Consider the following 20,273-nt stretch of genomic DNA (forward strand, 5'->3'; position numbering starts at 1 on the left):
ACTTTTTAATGAAGGTGGTAATAAAATGTATTGCATTTTTCATTCCAGTAGATGGCACATCACAAACATTCACAGTGCTTTTACAAATCTCATACCGAATTGCACATAACATAGCATACAGGCATATGAGGCATAGCAAACCGATGGACACACAGATACACTGACAAATACACAGACACTTGCCCTTTTGTTAAGATGGATGTTTCATTTTCATTTTCCCTTGCTGCAATTGCTCCCCCATATGGATTGGTTCATGATTTACATCATGATTAAACAACTGAGCCAAACATTCTGAACAAGTTCCTTTTTTCATGTAATAGACATTCCTTTGTTTTAGCGATATCAAGTTGGCAATAGTTCCAGATTGTTTAGCCAACAACAGTCCTCCATCTTTGTTCCTCTTATTTCTCCTAAAATGTGTCATTTAATTTTCTTCTCCAGGCAGTTTCTTGTCCCAGGAGCAAGTAAGTGGGTGAATATTGACAGTAAAACCATGGATCGTACTCTGCAAGGAATCAAAGCTCCACATCGCTATGTAATGGACGATGCTCAAATGCATATTTATTTTCTGATGAAAAAAGTAAGGAGAGAAAGAAAAATTTTTACTTTTAATATTGCATCTTTTATGGTTGGAATTGTAGGTGGAACCCTTGTGCAACTGTCCAATATTAATGTGCATTTACCTTTTAACTTCTACACTTAAAAACCCATTGCTCATTCTTCCCCCCATATTTAACTGTGTATTTAACCTAATAAGAATAATAATATGTTATGTATCCATTTTCCATGCTTAATCACCAAAGTGAGCCCACTATAATAATGTTTACCTGCAGTGTAGTTAGGCAGGTAAATAAATGGGTAATTAGGGTATAAATACACTGTAATAAGAGACACTTCATTGATGGTGCTGCCAGTAAAAGGATATCTGATTAGTTTATATTATATTACATAAAGGATAAGTTTGGTATTTTTAAGTAGAAGTTATTTCTTCACAAACATGGTATATATGCATTTGTCATGCAGAATTGTGTTCTGAAGTTAAGTGTTTTCTGTATATTTTAAAAAATACTCTGCTTGAACTGGCATTTTACAATGGAGGCTATGGGGCACAGAAATATAAAACAAATGCTTAAAATCTTACTGATGAAAGAGCAAACGTTTTGCTAATTGAAAATATGCCTTCTGCATTTCTGATGCATGTTTGTGTAAAAAAGGAGATCTGGAAATAATCATTTTGCTGCATGTTCCTGGTCCTCTTTTTCTTATTGTAAGGATACATTTTCTATTGAATTGTGTATGTTCTCATAAAAATACAGAAGTGGATCAAAACAAAACCAACCACGTGGCTCGAAAACTTTCGTGAGGAAACCAGGCTTTGGCTGGGGTGAAAGATTATTGAGAAAGAAGACAAAGGCTAAGGTGGTGTGCAGAGCTGGCCGAATCTCATAATAATGTTCGATTTCATTGGTGAAAAATAACACATATAAACTAATTTACAATTGTCATATGACCGAAAATTGCGGATTAATACTTAACAACTGTCTTGGCATGGAAAATGGACATATTTGGTAATTTTTTAAGCTTTTCCCCCCACTGCCCTGTATTCTCCATTGTAAAGCACTAATACAGGCAAAATATTTTTTTTAATTTATTGTACATGGGTGTTGTACCGTGTTAGCCATTATGAATGTAGTGAAAAGTCAAGCAGTATGACACCTTTTATTGGCTAACTAAAAAGATTACAATATGCAAAGCTTTTGAGGCAATGCAGGCCCCTTCTTCAGACGAGATGTAATACAGAAACTGGAGTTCCCTTTGTTTATATACACACTAGGTCAAGAAACAACATTGGTAAATCTTTAAGTGAGAAATCTTAAATGTAAAAAATTAATAGATTCCTTCAGGCTAGGGTTCATTTAACAAGAGAGAAGAACAATGTATGGTCAACATCTTTGGATAAGACAACTGTCCGACAAAGTCTTTTGAAGTTTCTATTGAGTTTTTCAAAACAATGTGGATCTGTAGACTGGTTGTCTGTGTCAATCCAAGAGATGAAAACAATCCTAATCTCTGGCCACAAAACCCTTGTCTCTATTCAAGCCATGTTGTAATGTATTAAATTTTAACATGAGTTTAACTTCCCATTCTTTTCTCTCTTGCTGTGTTCTGAAGTTGCCCATAAGCACTGTGACTTTAAAGTCTCTCTCACAGTGTCCATGGCTGTTGAAGTAGGTCGCTACAGGAGCGTCTGTGTTGCCACGTTTAATGTGGAACTTGTGTAAATTCATTCTCTGGTGGAGTGTGTGTCCAGTTTCTCTCACATAGAGTGCAGTGTCAGGACATTTCATGCAGAGAATTAGGTAGACCACATTAGATGATCTGCAGGAAAATGATCCCTTTATGTGATGTTCTAGTCAGCAGTGTGGTAAAACTATACGGTCTTCTATACTAATAAAAGGCAAAGCCCTCACTCACTCACTCACTCACTGACTCACTCATCACTAATTCTCCAACTTCCCGTGTAGGTAGAAGGCTGAAATTTGGCAGGCTCATTCCTTACTTACAAAAGTTAAGCAGGTTTCATTTCGAAATTCTACGTGTAACGGTCATAACTGAATCCTACTTACGTACATATATACGGCCATAGCCTGCAGCTCGGTTGCCGTGTGAGGCGGAGTTGCGTCCCCCATCACCACGCCTACCACATAGTTGGCTGCCTGCCTATATTGCGTCCCGCATACCCACGCCTCCCACGTAATTGAGTGCCTCCCCATATAAGGCCGTCTGTCAGCAGCAATCCAATAGAATAGAAGCTGAACAAGCCTTTGTAGACATATCAATAGGAAAGCAAAGTGTAAAGCTTAAGTTTAAATTAAGTTCATAGACACGCTGCCACTAAATATTCGCAGGCAAATCCACAACTTTATACCGGGAATGCCTGTTAAACATCTTAGATTCACGACTACAGATTTGGGTAGTGAACACTTCGATGAATGAAACCTGTTATCTTTACAACAGTTGACAAACACGGAATAGAACTTGAACACAACACATCCTCCAAATACGAACCTGATTGAAAGAAATAATGATAATCAAATCCTTGATGACAGCAACACTCATAACAGTCACAAAACAATTACATTGTCAATCATGTTACATTATTTTTAAAATGTTTCCTTTTCTTTTTCATAACTTTTTTAACACACTACTTCTCCGCTGCAAAGCGCGGGTATTTTGCTAGTGTATAATAAATGTGGGCACATGTTCTACATCTTTTAAGCGGGGAGATGTGCCATTTTCTGTTGGTTCACTTAGGGAGCTTCGGACAATTAGTTGTTGAAGGAGCACATCCTTAAACCCCTCGCCCGCAATACAACCAGCTACATCCAGGACACCACTGACTTCTTAAAAAAACTGCTATAGGCCCCTTACCTGAGGGAACCTTACTGGCCACAATGCATGTTGAGGCACTTTACACAAACGTCTCCCATGATGATGGCATATTGGCATGTGAAACGTACCTCAGACAACATGATTTATCCACAAAGTCAGTAATATATATAATAAAATTCACTCTGACACATAATTTATTCTCTTTTGGACAAGATTTCTACTTGCAACAAATGTGGACTGCAATGGGCTGACGGTTTGCACCTCACTATGCAAGCCTATTTATGGCAAAATTGGAGGAAGAGTTCATGTCAATGTGCATCTTAAAACCAATGTTGTATCTCCATTACATAAATGACATCTTCATAATCTGGACTGCCAGTGAGAAGGACCTCCTCCATTTTCATAATGACTATAATTCTTTTCACCCCAACATAAAGCTGAAGCTGAATTACTCAAAAACAGAAGTCCGCTTCCTTGACACCACCGTTCAACTAATAGACAACACCCTTGTAATTTCTGTTTTTCACAAACCAACAGACAGATGGACCTACCTAAGAAGTGACAGCTTCCACCCCAAGCATATAAGGCGCTCCATTATTTTCAGCCAAGCAATATGGTACAACCGTATTTGCTCAGACCTGACAGACCAGGATAAACAACTGCAGGAACTCAGACAAGATTTCATCAGACAAGGTTATACCCCCAAAACAACAGACACTCAAATAAGAAGAGCTACTGCCATACCCAGAGACAACCTTCTGGAATATAAAAACAAAGATAACAAGAACCACATCCTCCTTGTTGTCACCTACAACCCACATCTTGAAGCACTTCGAAAAATTATAAACAACTTCAGCCAATGCTAAGCAATGACCAAATACTGAAAAAAATATTTCCTGAACCTCACCTCCTGGCACACAGACAACCACCAAACCTTCAGCAACTAATTGTCCGAAGCTCCCTAAGTGAACCAACAGAAAATGGCACATCTCCCTGCCTACAGAAAAGATGTAAAAGACCGTATAGTTATACCACACTGCTGACTAGAACATCACATAAAGGCAACTTCAAAATACAGCAAGAGAGAAAAGAATGGGAAGTTAAACTCATGCTAAAACTGAACACATTACAACATGGTGTAAGTAGAGACATGAGTCTTATGGCCAGATATGAGGATTGTTTGTATCTCTCGAACTGACACAGACAACCTGTCTACAAATCCACATTGTTTTGAAAAACTCATTAGAAACTTCAAAAAATTTTGTCGACAGTTATCTTATCCAAAGATCTTGACCATACATTTTTTTCTCTCTTGTTAAATGAACCCTAGCCTGAAGGAATCTATTATTTTTTTACACTTAAGATTTCTCACTTAAAGATTTATTAATGTTGTTTCTTAACCTAGTGTATATATAAACAAAGGGAACTAGAGTTTCTGTACTACATCTTGATTGAAGAAGGGGCCTGAGTTGCCTCGAAAGCTTTGCATATTGTAATCTTTTAAGTTAGCCAATAAAATGTGTCATTTTGCTTGATTTTACAAATTTATAGGAAATGCTTAATTTTAGAACACAATGTTGTGCAGCAAATACATATATACTATGTTTGTGAAGAAATAATTTCAACTTAAATGCCGAACCTATCCGTTAACAGATTCTCGGAACGGCCCTCTAAACCTCAAATGCATTTCCAGTTTTTTGTTCCAACAGGGAGATTTAGTTTGCCATTCATTTTCTTTTCATTTGAAAGACCAAGACATCACATTAAAAACATGGCAAACAACACCATTGCCATGAAATATACCTTTGTACAAATATACAAAATGTAATGAACATAATATGATATGACATCTGGAGTGTTTAAACAGTTTGTTTTTAATCCTTGGAAACTTGAACCAGTGACCTGACAAGAACAAGTCTGCTTTATTAAATGGGTTTGTCAGATTTGACTGTTAAACCTTGCTCCATTTTATTACCTGATGTATCATACTTGTGAGTGTAACATTTCCTAGAATGCCTGCAAATCATATGGTGAAATAACTAGAGCTGCAAAGGATTAGAAATCTCCGTCTAGGCCATGTTCAGTTCTTGGCCTGCAGTCAGTGATACAGCTTTTTTGTTTTTTAGGATTCTTATCCAAGGTACCTCAAATCTGATCTGTATAAGAATATGCTCGCCAAAGCAATTGTACCACAGGAAACGAAAAAAAGGTACTCAATTCAAATATGTCTGGTGAGAAGAGCTAGCCGAGTATCTGAGCCAAGTGACAGTCTATTGCTCACACACCATCCCTGCTTCTCTGTTCCCCCTTTTCTCTTCCTCTCACCCAGTGTGTTTCCCTTTATGAGGAGACAACGGCACTCTAGTCCGAGTCCTGCTTTGACGGCACATTCTGGAGAGGATGATGGGAAGAATAAATCAGCTGGATCGCCAGGGGGTGCCGTAGCGGCCACCATCACTCAGGTCGAAGAATAAACCCTGGCTTGTGACGTGGCAGAATTCTACTCTTTTTTTTTTTTTTTTTAAACTATTGCTTTGTATTTATTTGTTGCCCTGAGCCTAAACTCTATACAGCAGGCTTCTCCACCCCCTGGTCCATAAGCTGTAGGTGACCCCGAATAAGCTGTTCCTTTATTCATAGACCCTGGAAACATTTTTGCATCAGTCCCATAAATAATAAATGGGGGTGCTTATGATTAAGGACCTTAATTTTTGGAGTCATTAACATTAAGATTATTTTTAGTTTACAATTTTTTTTATATCCTGGGGGGGCACACATCTCAAGTTTTTTTCCAAATCCTGGTTCTTGTAACCCACTATAACTGCTAGTTTTCATTGCAGCTTGCCACTACTCAGTAAATTAGGTGCTGCTTTGTAATAGATTAGCTGTTTTTTGGGATCCTCCGACATACAGAAGAGTGGCGGGGAGCTTCCCTTTTAGTGGGAAGACCGCTTGTCATATCTATGAGAAATTGTAGGAACCTTCTACCCAGGAGATTCTCAACTCAAAGGCAGTCCATTTTGTTTAAACGTGTAGAAGCTCCACTTGCATTGAAATTGTATCACCAAAGAGGTGTTTATGAAGGGTCACCTATAAGACTTCTTGGAGTTGCCTGCCTGCTCTGCCACCTTTCATTAGCCAGTATTCCCGTGACCAAGCTGCCACAAAATGGTATTTAGTGAAGTATTGTTTCTAAGTGACTGCAAAAGATGGCAGTTTTAACTTGTCAGTTTATAAAAAGCCATGATTAACAGTGTATACTGAGGAAGGAAAATTATTTAACATCTGTACAGCATTAGAGAAATATCAAGCAGCCAGATGCGGCACTGCCCCCTTGGCACATAAGAGGATGATAAATTATTCAAAATGCAGATCAGCAGATTTTCTGAGATTCCCAAATGGACGCCGGCAGCCTTATGATTGTCACAAACTCTCCTCAGCCATGCATTATACAAAGTGCACACCATTGAAGTCAGTTTAAAGAATAAAGAGACTGACTGACCATCCTCAAGGCAAACTGCTGCATAAGCAGCTCTGTGGTGCTGAAGTTCAAGGTCAGCAGGACAGCAGCGATTAATCAACAGACTTCTTACAATATGAGCACCTTGGTTGCGGGAACTACTTTACTTTCGCTGTCTGTAGCCATATTACCAGATATTGCCCTCTGTGCCTCTGTATATTATATTAACCTGGGTTTCATATATGTCATTCATTTTTACTTTTGTTGACTTATTTTAATTCTGTTAACTGAATTTTTTTAATTAAGAGCACCTTATCCAATAGCATTATATCAGCATACAAATATTTCTCAATAAATTCTGTTAGGTTTTCCTGTCTGACACTCTGCATGTAGACTATCCATAAAGACATGTTTATACTCCCTGCCTGCTACATGAGAGGTTCTGCTTGCTTGAGATAGAAGTGTTTCCTAGCCGTTATGTTTTCTGATAATCACATGTAGCAAAATTTATATCCAAGATATTAAATGTAGGGCACTGTAACTCATTCATTTTCAGAAAAACCTTCTTTTTAGCTCTTACACTACTGTCATGAAATTTCACACAAACCACAGCGAAACGAGTGAACATCTCTAAATATCCAAGCGCTCACCTGATATATAAAAATAAGCCTCACTCCAGTTAGCCTAGCCCAGAATTTAAAAAGTAGGCTTCAGCATGCAACCCCCAATATCGGTCTAGGCTTTGTGGAGACTGGCACAGACACAGACAGGCGGACACGTTCATCTCACCCACAATCACGTTTATTTACAAATATAAGTTCACAAGTGCACCACAAAACCTCCAAAGGTCCCCAAAGTCCTGGCCACAACAATGCCTTTCTTCCACTTCAGGCTGCCTCCTTGCCTCCTCCAGCAAGCTCAGTCCTCTCCACTCCCGACTCTCGCCTTGAATGAAGGGAGGCGGCCCCTTTTATTATCACCCGGATGTGCTCCAGGTGGGTTCCGGCAATCACCCGCCGACGCGCCCCTGTGTGGCGGAAGTGCCGGCTGCATCCCCGGAAGCACTCCGGGTGTCCCTGCTCTTCTTTCCCCAGTACTTCCTGGTGTGGCAGAAGTGCTGAGGTCCAGGGCTCCCAAGGCACGGGAACACCCCCTGGCAGCGACCACGGGCCCCTACAGGGTGGAGCTTCCCCCAAAGTGACCAGGATGGCAGCCCCCACGTGATCCAGGGCGCATAGACCCTCCTCCGGTCCCTCAAAGCGTCCCGGCTGGGTCGTTGCCCCTGGCATCCCTGACAGCTTATAAACGTAAAAAATGTAAAAGTGCCTTTTGGAGGACGGGATGACCATGAATCCCCAGTCTGGGCAAAAATTATACTCGCCGTCTTTATTTTTCAAAAATGTATCAAACTGTTACAAAGTAGGACCAAATAATTAAAAATGGTGTGTCTACAAAGGCACCCCAAAACAAACAAATCCAGTCTGTAATCCAATTCCGAAGTCACGAAAAACATAGCACAACAACATTTATTTCTATAACACATTTTCATACAAACATTGTAGCTCAAGTGCTTTACATGATGAAGAAAGGGAAAAATGACAGAATAAATAATTAAAATTAGGGAACACTAATTAACATAGTGTAAAAGCAAGGTCCGATGGCCAGGGAGGACAGAAAAAACAAACAAAAAAAAAACTCTAGACGGCTGGAGAAAAAAAATAAAATCTGCAGGGGTCCCAGGCCACGTGACCGCCCAGCCTCCTCTAGGCATTCTACCTACCATAAATGACCTATGACAAATCAGAAAACAGAAAATCAAACAATAATCGCAAATGGTATGAACTCTACAACTCATTATTCAATTCTGGAAGGTCTGGGTCTCTGCATCAAATAAATAAGCAGGGGGTGGTCCTCCAGCTGATCATCATGGTGGCCCTGCCTCCTGACACACTCTGTCTTGAGGAGACAGGGCACTTAACTAAAGATAAATGCATTACCACAAACATTATATACTTAATAAATAATTAATAAACAAATGAAAATGCAAAATATAACACACCAAAAGACTAAACATATATCCAATAACAAAAGATAACAACATAATATACAATAAACAACAAAAATTTTGAATTTAAGGAAACTGTACATGAGCCAGACAAAACCCTAGCCACACCATGACATTTACTTGCTTTTGTTTATTCCACATATGCACAAAATTAACTTAAAAATATGATTAAATATTTAAATTGTTTAGGCTCTATGGTCTTACAGAAGCTCTCTCTTCATAGTGCCCCCTAGTGGCTACTGGCATCTGACACTAAAGTAGGCTGGACTACTCCTACTGCCAGCGTGGTCCTCTTGCTCCTCCGCAAATCTCCTGTCCCAGTGACAGTAAAATATAAAATGGCATCAAAAATGATCCAAAAAATTGGATCTGGAAAGTAAACGGTAAAAGGAAAATAAATGTTATAAATGGATTCTTTGACTCAAAAAACAAACAAAAAAAAAAGATTGTTCAAAACTATTAAAATAAATGCACAAAAAATTCAAATAACTATAAAAGATGACGATTGTCTGCTTCTCACAATGCATCGTCTCAGTGATCCCACTGTAAACACCATTTGGCCCTTCAGTTAGAACAGCCTTCTAAAAGATAGATGGATAGATTTTATAAAAATTTTAGTTATAATAAATAAATTAAACCCTCAGCTTTGTGTGTTTCAACAAATATGTTTTGTTAGTTATGATGCATTTTCAAAGCTAGGTAAATTTAGAGCTGAATTATAGTTTGTCCATAAAATTGTCATCTATTAGTAAATCTTTAGTAAATTGGGGCAGAGTGGTGGGTCTGTGCTGGCAATCAGAAGGTTCGAATCTCGTAAATGCCAAAAGGGACTCTGCTCTGTTGGGCCCTTAAGCAAGGCCCTTAACCTGCAATTGCTGAGCGCTTTGAGTAGTGAGAAAAGCGCTACATAAATGTAAACAAACAATTATTATCTTTCATTACTAAATGAGTAAATGCTGTCTTCTCTAGACTATTGTCATATTCTGTATACTGTAGCCACATGAAAGCATTTGATTCGTAAGGCTGTGACCCTGTCACATTTAAGACAGAGTTAAGATGTGTCATTTTACAATGTGCCAACACTTAGTAACCGCGTTATGTAAAATGGTGATGTAGCACTTTTATATGGCCTGGTAATTCTTGGTATCACTACTGACATTCCACAAATGTTCATATTGCCAGAATTGACATCTTTGATGCACATTCACATTAAAAGAGTGAATTAAATAGTTATGAGAGAAGCACAAAATGGGAAATGGTGCAGTCTTAAGCATGCCTGCATCAATAGGGTAGGTTGGGGACTCTGGCAAGTAAGCATTATACAGAAGGTGTAACCAAGGCTGTGCCGTATCCTGTCATATAAAGTATGACACTTAGGGGACATCCCACACCCCAAACCTAGAACGCAACTGCCTGACTTGCAAGATCTGATCCAGAAAGAGTCTTTTATTAGGCATACTACCTTTTCTCAGGTTTCACATCACACACTAAACCTGGTACAAACATTAAGCTTTCCCCTACTCCCTCCTACTCCTTCTCCTCTCTGGGCAAATGATGCCCTCCTACGCTCTCAATGTCACCTCACCTGGCTAAGATGGAGGAACTCCTTGTACTTCCAGTATAGTAGTATTGCACCCAGGAATCACTTCTGGCTGCACAAAATGGAGGAACCTCCTCCTGGCAGGTCCCACTAGTGACACACAAGGATCCCAACAGGGTTGCCCTTTGGAGCTACCACTCCCAAGCAGCCTGAGGGTGTCCCAGTCTTCAGTAGAGGGAGAGAACACATGGTCCCAGAAGGCCATGTCTCCAAAGTACACCTATTATATTGGCTTCCAGGTTGGGTAAGGGAATGCCCATCCATACCCCTCCAGTACAATAGTTATTTTATTAATTCATGTTTACATTCATTCTAAATGTTCTGTATTATTGCACTAATATAATCAAATATACAACAAAACACCAAGCAGTTAAAAGTAATATGATGTACACGATATATATGTATGATATACAACATGTAGATGTACATTTTATTTTGGTTCTTCCATGCATCCATCCATCCATCTTTCTAACCAGCTTATCCAGGGCATGTTCCCATTAATCATCTGGCACAAGGCCGAAACAACACCTCTGCAGGGTGCCAGTCCATCACAGATTTTTGTTCTTAAGGTTGCTTATAATGAAATTAAATAACTTCATCCATCCATCCAGCTCTTTGGACTTGTGAGGGCCAGAGACGTGACCCTGGATTGGCCTCCAGTCCATCACAAGACACGTTGACAGGGTCCAATATAGGGTCACCAGTTAACTGAACACACACATCTTTAAGGATGTAAGAGGAAAATTGAAGGAAGTGAAGAAAATCTAATGCAGGGAGAACGTACAAACTCCACATGGTTACCGGCAGGACCTTGAAGCTGTGAGGCAGCAGCACTCCTTACCGCTCCACCATGCTGCACAATATCAATTCATGGTGATGTCATTTTGCACTATGTCTAGAAAGCCGGATTTGCACCTTTGAGCCTCAAACAGAGCGAATCCAAGTGTCAGATGTTTGCCTGACCACACAATGTAATGCAATTAACTGGAAAGCAGAACAAGCTCCCTAAATTATTGTAAAAGCCATTCCTTTTGATCACCTCTATGCAGGGTAATCCTCATTTTCTGGAATATGTGGGGGAAATCCTCTTATAAAATCATGTCCACCTCTTACGATATGCCATTTTTAGAAACAAAAACCTGATGTAATGTTTTCTTCTTTTTAGTCATAAAGGCCACTCTGCTCTGAAAACACTCTGTTGTCTCAATAAATGCCTTTTAATAAAACCTTGAAAATAAAATGAGTTTGACATTTTCTCCTCGTTTTTTGTGCTTGTTATGATTAATAGAGATATTGTGGTTATCTTTGGACTTTAGAACTGTTACATGGTCTGTGTAAAGCCATTAGTACTTCTTTTTCATTATTCTTAGCCTGTGACACTCAGTTTATTACTTTATGATGTGTTTGTCGCAAGAAAGGCCATTGACCTTGAGGACACCTGATGACCAGTAACACAATTCCAAATGACTAAGTTGCTGTTTTATGCCCAGCAGCTAATGGCTTCCATAACACATTTTTCCCCTGATGAGCAAACGACATCCCAACTGTATGGACCTCTTCAGATAAGTCTAGCAGGTATTTCTGGTCTCTGCAGTATGGCAGGATATGACCAGAGCATAATGCCTGGAAGTTCTTGGTCAGGTGAACCACTAGGGTGCTTGCTGCTGAAACGAAGCCCATCCGTAACATTTCCTGTGTTATCGATTCTGTGAACTAATGAAAGGAATGTTCATAAATGATCTGCACTGACTTCTCCCTGCTCTGTTTTTTCTTTTATCCCTACAGCTGTGTCGCTTTTCCCACCCGTTGGCTGTGCTATCCAGTCCAACCCTTGCTGCCCGGCCTATCCAGATGCAGAACCAGGCCGTGTCAGGGGCTGTGCCTTTGTGCTCCGGAGACCTCCCCACTTCCACCCACCCTTCTCCCAACCTGGCTGACTCTAAGAGGTTCTGTCTGTTCTTCAGTTGCCTTTTCCCACCTCCTTTGTGGCCGTTTTCTCTTTGTGTGTGCATCTTCTTTGATACCTGTGTGGTACATCCATCTTACCTAAGTGATTACTCTGAATTTCTTGAGGTTTTCATTTTCACCTTAATGACTCCTTAATAAGAAGCAAAAATGTCACATTTACTATTGTCAATCAGGACTAGGCCATGCTGCATTCCAAACTGAAGTGAGAAATCAGAATTTCCGTGTTCCCAGTCGGATTTTGAATTGGAACCACCCCTTAAGTCTCAGGGCCGGCCTTTAAAGTTAGAATTTGTCTGATCATGACGTCAATCCAAAATGGCGACATTCATCACACACGTCAGTGAGAGCTGTAATATTATACTGTTTATTAGCACTTCTGTTAATTTGTGTCTCACTAAATCAGCCATACATACAGTACTGTCCAACTTCGGCCATGTTGCTACAGTGTTTAGATACGCAAAATACTGTGTAATGCAGCGTTTCTCAACCTTTAAGTATTTGCGACCCGAGTTTTCATAACAGTTTTAATCGCACCCCCCTAAAATTTTTTTGAAATGTAGATGCATATTTTATTATACCTACTTAACTTTTATCGACATTTATCTAACTCTATTGTTCTAGTATCAGAATGTAGTTTAATTTAATTTGTTTTGGTTTCCGCAGATATTTTTTTTCATATTTTTGATTCTTGTTTTCTTTTTTTTCACATCATCGTGCCCCTCTTTTTGTTACTTCGCGGCCCCCTAGGGGGGCCCGCCCCACAGGTTGAGAACCACTCGTGTAATGTGCTATCAACTATCAACTGTTATTTATTCTGATGGAGCAAGCATAACAATGATTTTCCTGGGCACATCCATATTGGTTTTCCGAATGTTTTACTGGAATGCGATCAACTTTGGTGTGACGTCATTCCCAGCTCCGATATCCGACTTCCGAGGTAAATACAATGCAGCAATACTGTGCTTTATCTACATGGTGCTTCTTTCAAACTTACAAGGGGGTGGGGACTAAAAATTCAAGGAACTGTTCAAAAAAATCTTGATTATTAAACTTACTGCAATTCCCTTTTAGTTACCTTCATAATACCTTGTGATGACCAAGTCACCTTGAGATGCAATACACTTGTCCCAACATTCCTGTTAAAGTTTCCTGTACCTATCTTTTTTTTATCATGTCTAAAGTCAGTCAGTCATTTTCCAACCTGCTATATCCAAACACAGGGTCACGGGGGTCTGATGGAGCCAATCCCAGCCAGCACAGGGCACAAGGCAGGAACAAACCCAGGGCAGGACACCAGCCCACCGCAGATGTCTAAAGTCTGCCACATATTTTCTCCAGATGTCTTCCATAGTAGCAAATCTTTTTCCCTTTAGTCTCAATTTTAATTTCAAGAACAAAAGGTAGTCATAGGGAGCAAGATATGGCAAATATAGGGGGTGTAAAACAAGAACAACATTGCTCTTGATCAACACGGTGTGTGCAGGTACTGTATATTATCATGGTGTAAAATCCAGTTTTAGGTGCACAACTTCTGCCGGACGTTTCCAGATGCTTTACTATAGACACCTCAGCACTTTAGTGTAATGTTGATAATTAATAGTTTGTCCATGGGGAACAAACTCTTCATGAACAAGTCTATCAATGTCAAAAAACGCAATCATTATGGTCTCTTGAAAATCTGTCATGGTGTCTTGGAGTAAAAATAAAAATCCAATCACAAAATTCACATACACAATTATAGAATAAATGCAAGAGATTCACACTCAATGACCTCAGCATGATGCCACTTGGCGGACTGATTAACAAGACGTCAAAGATGCCAAATGATATCTAGTTGCATATTCAAGCTCTACAATCTGCTCCCATGCTAGTTACCGATTCTGTGAATTTTTGGGTGCCACTTCAAACATAAAAGCTAAACGTGTGCATTAGAAAATGGAGTGAGCTAAATAAAGCCACAAATGTGAAATATATAGTGTATCATCATCTGCACCCTAATGTAGTACACAGTGCCGAAGTAGATGGTCTTAAGGATGTTATTCTCATAGAGCAAAATGAGATCATGATGAAGTCTTTGATATTAAACCTACAACTCCAAGGGGTCACAGCCAAATAGTTTTGAATGGAGACTGCAAAGCACAATGGCACAAGTTGTGGATCTACATCTACTTTACTTTATGTCCCCGAGCAAAGCACTTCAGCAACTGGGAATACCTTTGTAATATTGGCGTAAAAGTTGTTTTCAGATGACGTCTGCCAGGAAAGGGTGGTGTTTGAAAAGATGAATTATGCAAAAGCCGTACCTATTAGTGTTAAGTAATAAACCAACACTGCCATTTGAACCTGCCACCTCTCTGAATTTAACTTCAATTTAGCTACAAGACTGCATGACTTCTTCCTCTCTCTCTCTGTTAAAATCAGTGAGACAAACTGATGTTTTGCCAAGCCAGAAATACAAGAAACAAAAGTCAGAATCGTAAGCTAGAAAGCAAGTCAAAACGGTCAGAATGAAAATAAAAGAATTAGCAAGTCAAGTTTTCAGTTTTATCCAAACATGGATTTTGAAACAGCACATAATATGATCCTTTGGAGGGTCATGCTGATGATGTCACACAAGCACGCTCTGCGAGGTTGCCTCGGGAACAGTCTACACAAAAATCGCCAAGATGGTGCCACCCAGCAATATTCAAAATGGACGTTGTGAAACCTCATAAGTGGCTGTTGATTTGGACGTAAGTGAAACCTCATAATAGCCCAAAAAAATTCCTCAGGAAAGTGCAAAAAAAAATAACAAATAACAATTTTTTAATTTAATCATTACAGTAATTTATCATTACAAACTAAGAGTACCATAAATTACTGTGATAACAAGAAAAAAATTGTAATGTAAAGATGTAGTTAAATAAACCAGAAAGTAAAGTGGGACAAACGCATTACTGTCGTGAACGATCAGTCACAAGAAAGAATGAATGTAGATATATTGTTAGGTAACTTGTCTTCAAAAGCCCTTTAAAATTCATTGCAGTCCATTTGGACAAAAACTTGTAATTGAAGAAGATTACAGAAGGTTTTTAACAAATCTTTTGTACATTGTCCGTAGTTACAAAATTTTGATTGTTTTTATTCCTTTATTATAGCATGTGAGTTGTGTATATGCATGTGAAGAGTGTATTTGTTTATTTGTGCAGTTGGAATGTGTGCGCATAATGCTGGAAATGTATACGCATGTTAGGTGTGTGTATGCTTATCTTTGCTGTTGCTGTATATACTGTATGAAAATTAGTGGACATGCATGTGAAGTGTGTATGTGTTTATCTGTGCTTTAGGTGTGTGTATATGCATATTGGTGGATATGTATTCACATGTGAAGTGTGTATATGTTTATTTGTGCAGTTGGTGTCCATATTGTTATTGCTGGATGTGCATATGTATGTATGTGAAGTGTGTATATGTTTCTTCATGCTGTAGATGTGTAAATGCATATTGGTGAATGTATATATGCATGTGAGGTGTGTATATGTTTATCTGTGCTGTACGTGTGCATATGCATAGTAGTGGATGTGTATATGCATATGAAGAGCGTATATGTTTCTTTGTGCTGTAAGCGTGTATATGAGTATTAATGGATGTGTATATGCATGTGAAGTGAGTATATGTTTATTTGTGCAGTTGGTGTGTGTTTGCATATTACTGTATGTGTATATGCATGTGAGGTGTGTATATGTTTATCTTTGCTGTAGTACTATTTATGAAAATAAGTGGATATGCATGTGAAACTGTGTACTGTATATGTTTTTTTTGTGGTGTATATGTATATTAGTGTATATGTGCTGTATATGCAAATTGGTGTATATGCATAATACTGGATATGTATATGTATGTGAGACATAGATATGTTTCTTTGTGCTGTAGGTGAATAATGCATATCAGTGGATATGGATTTGTAAGTGACATGTATATATGTTTACTTGCGCTGTAGGTATACAGTATACAGTATATGTGTTTGTGCATGTGGGGTTGCATGTGTGCATATATTGCTGCCTGTGGATGTGTATATGTATTTGTCTTGTGTGTGTGTTTCTGCGGATATGAGAGCACATACTGTCAATATATATAAAGTGTTACACACAGTATAATGCTTTTTGGAGTTTGCAGTTGAGAATCTTTTTAATCATCATTAAAAATAAAGCTTGAGGTGTGCTCTCCATAAATTACCAAATCCACCTGTCTCCTAAAGCTCTACAAGGATTATAACACATATATTTTTAAACTAAAACTCCCACTCTCAATCATGCAATTTTAAAAATTATTTTTTCATTTGCAAAATCAAATGCATTCACTCTAGTCAATTAAATCAGCTCCTCTGAAGCGTTCTAATCTGATGGGAAAAGAACACAGCATGCATGTTTGTGGTGTTACCATCTCAGTTTTCTATACAGTGAAGCCTGATTTAAATGGCACCTGGATGGACTGGGAATAAGGCTAAATGTCACTGCGGCTTGTTGGAGGAATAGCAATGTGGTTATTATGACAAGAGTCTCGGGCTGCATTACGGAACAGGACAGTAATCTTACATTTTGTGAAGCTACACAGAAATAACGTCACTGACCACACATCCTGAAACTGACACTGTGCCGAGGAAATAAGAGTCTTGAGGAGCAGTTCATAAGTGGCCCCGTGAGGGAAGAGGCTGACTCATTCTCATACAAGCAATCGAAGGCAAGTAAGCTCATGTTGTGAGTGCCGGTCCTCAGTTTTAATCACTACAGGGTTACTTGTGAATCCGTGAAGAGGCGTAACAGTCAAAGAAAATGGGTGACTTGTGTTAAATGTAAACTGTTACCCACCTTCTCTCAGCCTCCTAACTCTTCACACAACTGATCTGTTGAGACAAATCACCAGCAAAATAAATATATGACAAGTTCTAATAGGTTCAGAAAATAGATGTGATGGATTGATGGATGGACACTCTGTCTCATTGGCATAGTGACATTAGGCATAGTGATTTCAGCTGGGCTGAATTACAAAGCCATACATGTTTCTTGTGTGCGTTTGAGGTTCCCAAATGGCTGGATAAGCACAGGAATGGTCTCTGAGAGTCAGTGCCGCCTGTGCTAGGAAAGAAGCACTTGTCCCTGACATATTCATCAAATGGGAGTTTTACTGTCCATATTCTTTCAGTTATTCATGTTTCTAATCCGTTTATTCTAATTTCAGAGTTGGGATCAGGTACCTATTCTGGAACCTCTAATGATGGGTAGGAAGGAATCCCAGGAGAAACATCAGCCCATCACTGGATATGTTCCTACTATATAAAAAGGGTGACAGGGCAGATCCAAGCAACTATTGGCCAGTAAGCTTAATATGCATCACAGGAAAATTAATGGAAGGAATTATTAAGGATAAGATTGAGAAACACATGGCAAGGACAGGAGTTATTAGGAACAGTCAGCATGGGTTCAGAAGAGGGAGGTCGTGTTTTACTAACATGCTGGAATTCTATGAGGTTGACAATAAAAGCATACGAACAAAGTGGAGCTTATGATGTTATTTATCTGGGCTTTCAGAAAGCATTTGATAAGGTGCCACATGAGAGGTTGAGCATCGAACTAAAAAAAGTGGGAGTTCAGGGTGAAGTTTTCAGATGGGTGCAGAATTGGCTCAGACACAGGAAGCAGAGGATGATGGTGTGAGGAACCTCATCAGAACTGGCCGATGTGAAGAGTGGTGACCAGCAGGGGTCACTGCTATTTTTAATATACATAAATGATTTAGATAGGAATATAACTATCAACCTGGTTAAGATTGCAGATGATACCAAGATAGGTGGATTAGCAGATAATTTGGAATCTGTTATATCGTTACAGAAGGACTTGGATAGCATACAGGCTTGGGCAGATTTGTGGCAGATGAAATTTAATGTCAGTAAATGTAAAGTTAGGAAGTAAAAATGTTAGGTTTGAACACACAATGGGAGGTCGGAAAATCGAGAGCACACCTTATGTGAAGGATTTAGGAGTCATAGTGGACTCTAAGCTATAGACTTCCCGACAGTGTTCAGAAGCCATTAAGAAGGCTAATAGAATGTCAGGTTATATAGCGCCTTGATGTGTGGAGTACAAGCCCAAGGAGGTTCTGCTTAGGCTTTATAACGCACTGGTGAGGCCTCATCTGGAGTACTGGGTGCAATTTTGGTCTCCAGGCTACAAAAAGGACATAACAGCGCTAGAAAAGGTCCAGAGAAGAGCAACGAGGCTGATTCCAGGACTACAGGGGTTGAATTATGAGGAAAGATTAAAAGAGCTGAGCCTTTAGAGTTTAAGCAAAAGAAGTTTAAGTGGTGACATGACTGAAGCGTTTAAAATTATGAAGGGACTTAGTACAGTGGATCAAGACTGTTATTTCAAAATGAGTTCATCAAGAACACGGGGACACAGTTGGAAACTTGTTAAGGGTAAATTTCGCAGAAACATAAGGAAGTTTTTCTTTACACAAAGAATGATAGACACTTGGAATAAGAGACCAAGTAGTGTGGTAGACAGTAAGACGTTAGGGACTTTCAAAACCCGACTTGATGTTTTCTTGGAAGAAATAAGTGGATAGGACTGGCGAGCTTTGTTGGGCTGAATGGCCTGTTCTCGTCTAGAGTGTTCTGATGTTCTAATGTTCTAATATGAAAAACAGACAAAAGTCATAACCAGAAAAGTCTGCCAAAGCATCAAAGAGAAAACACAACTCTAATTTGTAGTCAAGAAGATCCCAAATAAAAGCCTAAAACTTGAAAGCCAAACAACAAAGAAAATATGAGATAAACATTTAGGGTTTTCACAGTCTTGAAAAACCAGAAACTTGCTGACCTGTATACTTGTGACCCACACTTCCTGTTGACCCTACTTAGCAATAGCATAGTAAAGTTGTGTTCACGTGGTCTCAGACTATTTGGAGCTCTGACTTGTGATGTTTCACCGTCCTTCTTCATTGCATTCATGCCAGATTGCAGTCAGCCTATTTGGAGAAACACAAGGTCGCTGTGTCGTGAAGTTCCAAAGCAAGTAAGTCCCAAATTTCCGAAAAGCACTTCCGTTAATATCCATAGTCCTTGCAAAGATTCCCAGCTAGATATACAAAGGGCCTTGAAAAATCTCTCTATGTTTTAAAAAAAAATCCCTCGATGCGACGAGACTTTTAGGAGACAACACTTTTTGGAAGAGAGATTTTTTTCAAGTCCCGCAAGACGAGACTTTTGCCATGAGATTTTTTTCAAGTCACGCCCTCCTCTCCAACAACCTCAACTCTCATTCATGTGAATGCTTTTGTCAGACACACTTCCTGCGCTCTCAGCTCTTATACATTTTAACCTTTTCCTCACTTTAAGTTCCCAATTAAAGGAGACGTATTATGTCCAAATCTTAATGAAGAATTTCATCACAAAGAGTTATCAACATAAAAAATGAGTACACATGCAATCCTACCACAGAGAAACGAGGAAGTCAAACGAATTAACAGCAAAAATGTCGATCTGTTACACATCAAATTGGGTAAATGCATCCAAAAATGTCAAATAGTTACACGGCAAATTGGTTAAATGCGTATCAATAGACTGTGCTGAAACTGTTAGTGATGATCATGTGAAAGATGAAAACAACAACTTAAAATGTCACGAAGAATATCTTCAGCCATTAGCACCATCCAGTCTTCCACCGCACGAATTACTGTAGAAAGAAGGATGTATCCAAGAAAGGTAATGTAGTACATCTTCCAAAGATAACATTAGACAACAAAGGAGA

At 39.1% G+C, this 20,273-nt stretch overlaps 1 protein-coding gene across 1 annotated transcript in view; it reads left to right on the top strand.

Moving 5' to 3' along the window:
- rgs11 (regulator of G protein signaling 11) overlaps positions 1–6,184 on the top strand; it is a 52,385-nt gene extending 46,201 nt beyond the window's left edge. Inside the window, exons 14-16 of the mRNA XM_039776053.1 lie at positions 442–580; positions 5,520–5,602; positions 5,723–6,184. Of these exons, the coding sequence (XP_039631987.1) occupies positions 442–580; positions 5,520–5,602; positions 5,723–5,867 (367 nt within the window). The 3' untranslated portion in view covers positions 5,868–6,184. The remainder of the gene's footprint in view (positions 1–441; positions 581–5,519; positions 5,603–5,722) is intronic.
- The last annotated feature ends 14,089 nt before the right edge of the window (positions 6,185–20,273 follow it).

The sequence above is a fragment of the Polypterus senegalus genome, chromosome 13 (genome assembly GCF_016835505.1).
Source record: "Polypterus senegalus isolate Bchr_013 chromosome 13, ASM1683550v1, whole genome shotgun sequence".
Classification (NCBI taxonomy): domain Eukaryota; kingdom Metazoa; phylum Chordata; class Cladistia; order Polypteriformes; family Polypteridae; genus Polypterus; species Polypterus senegalus.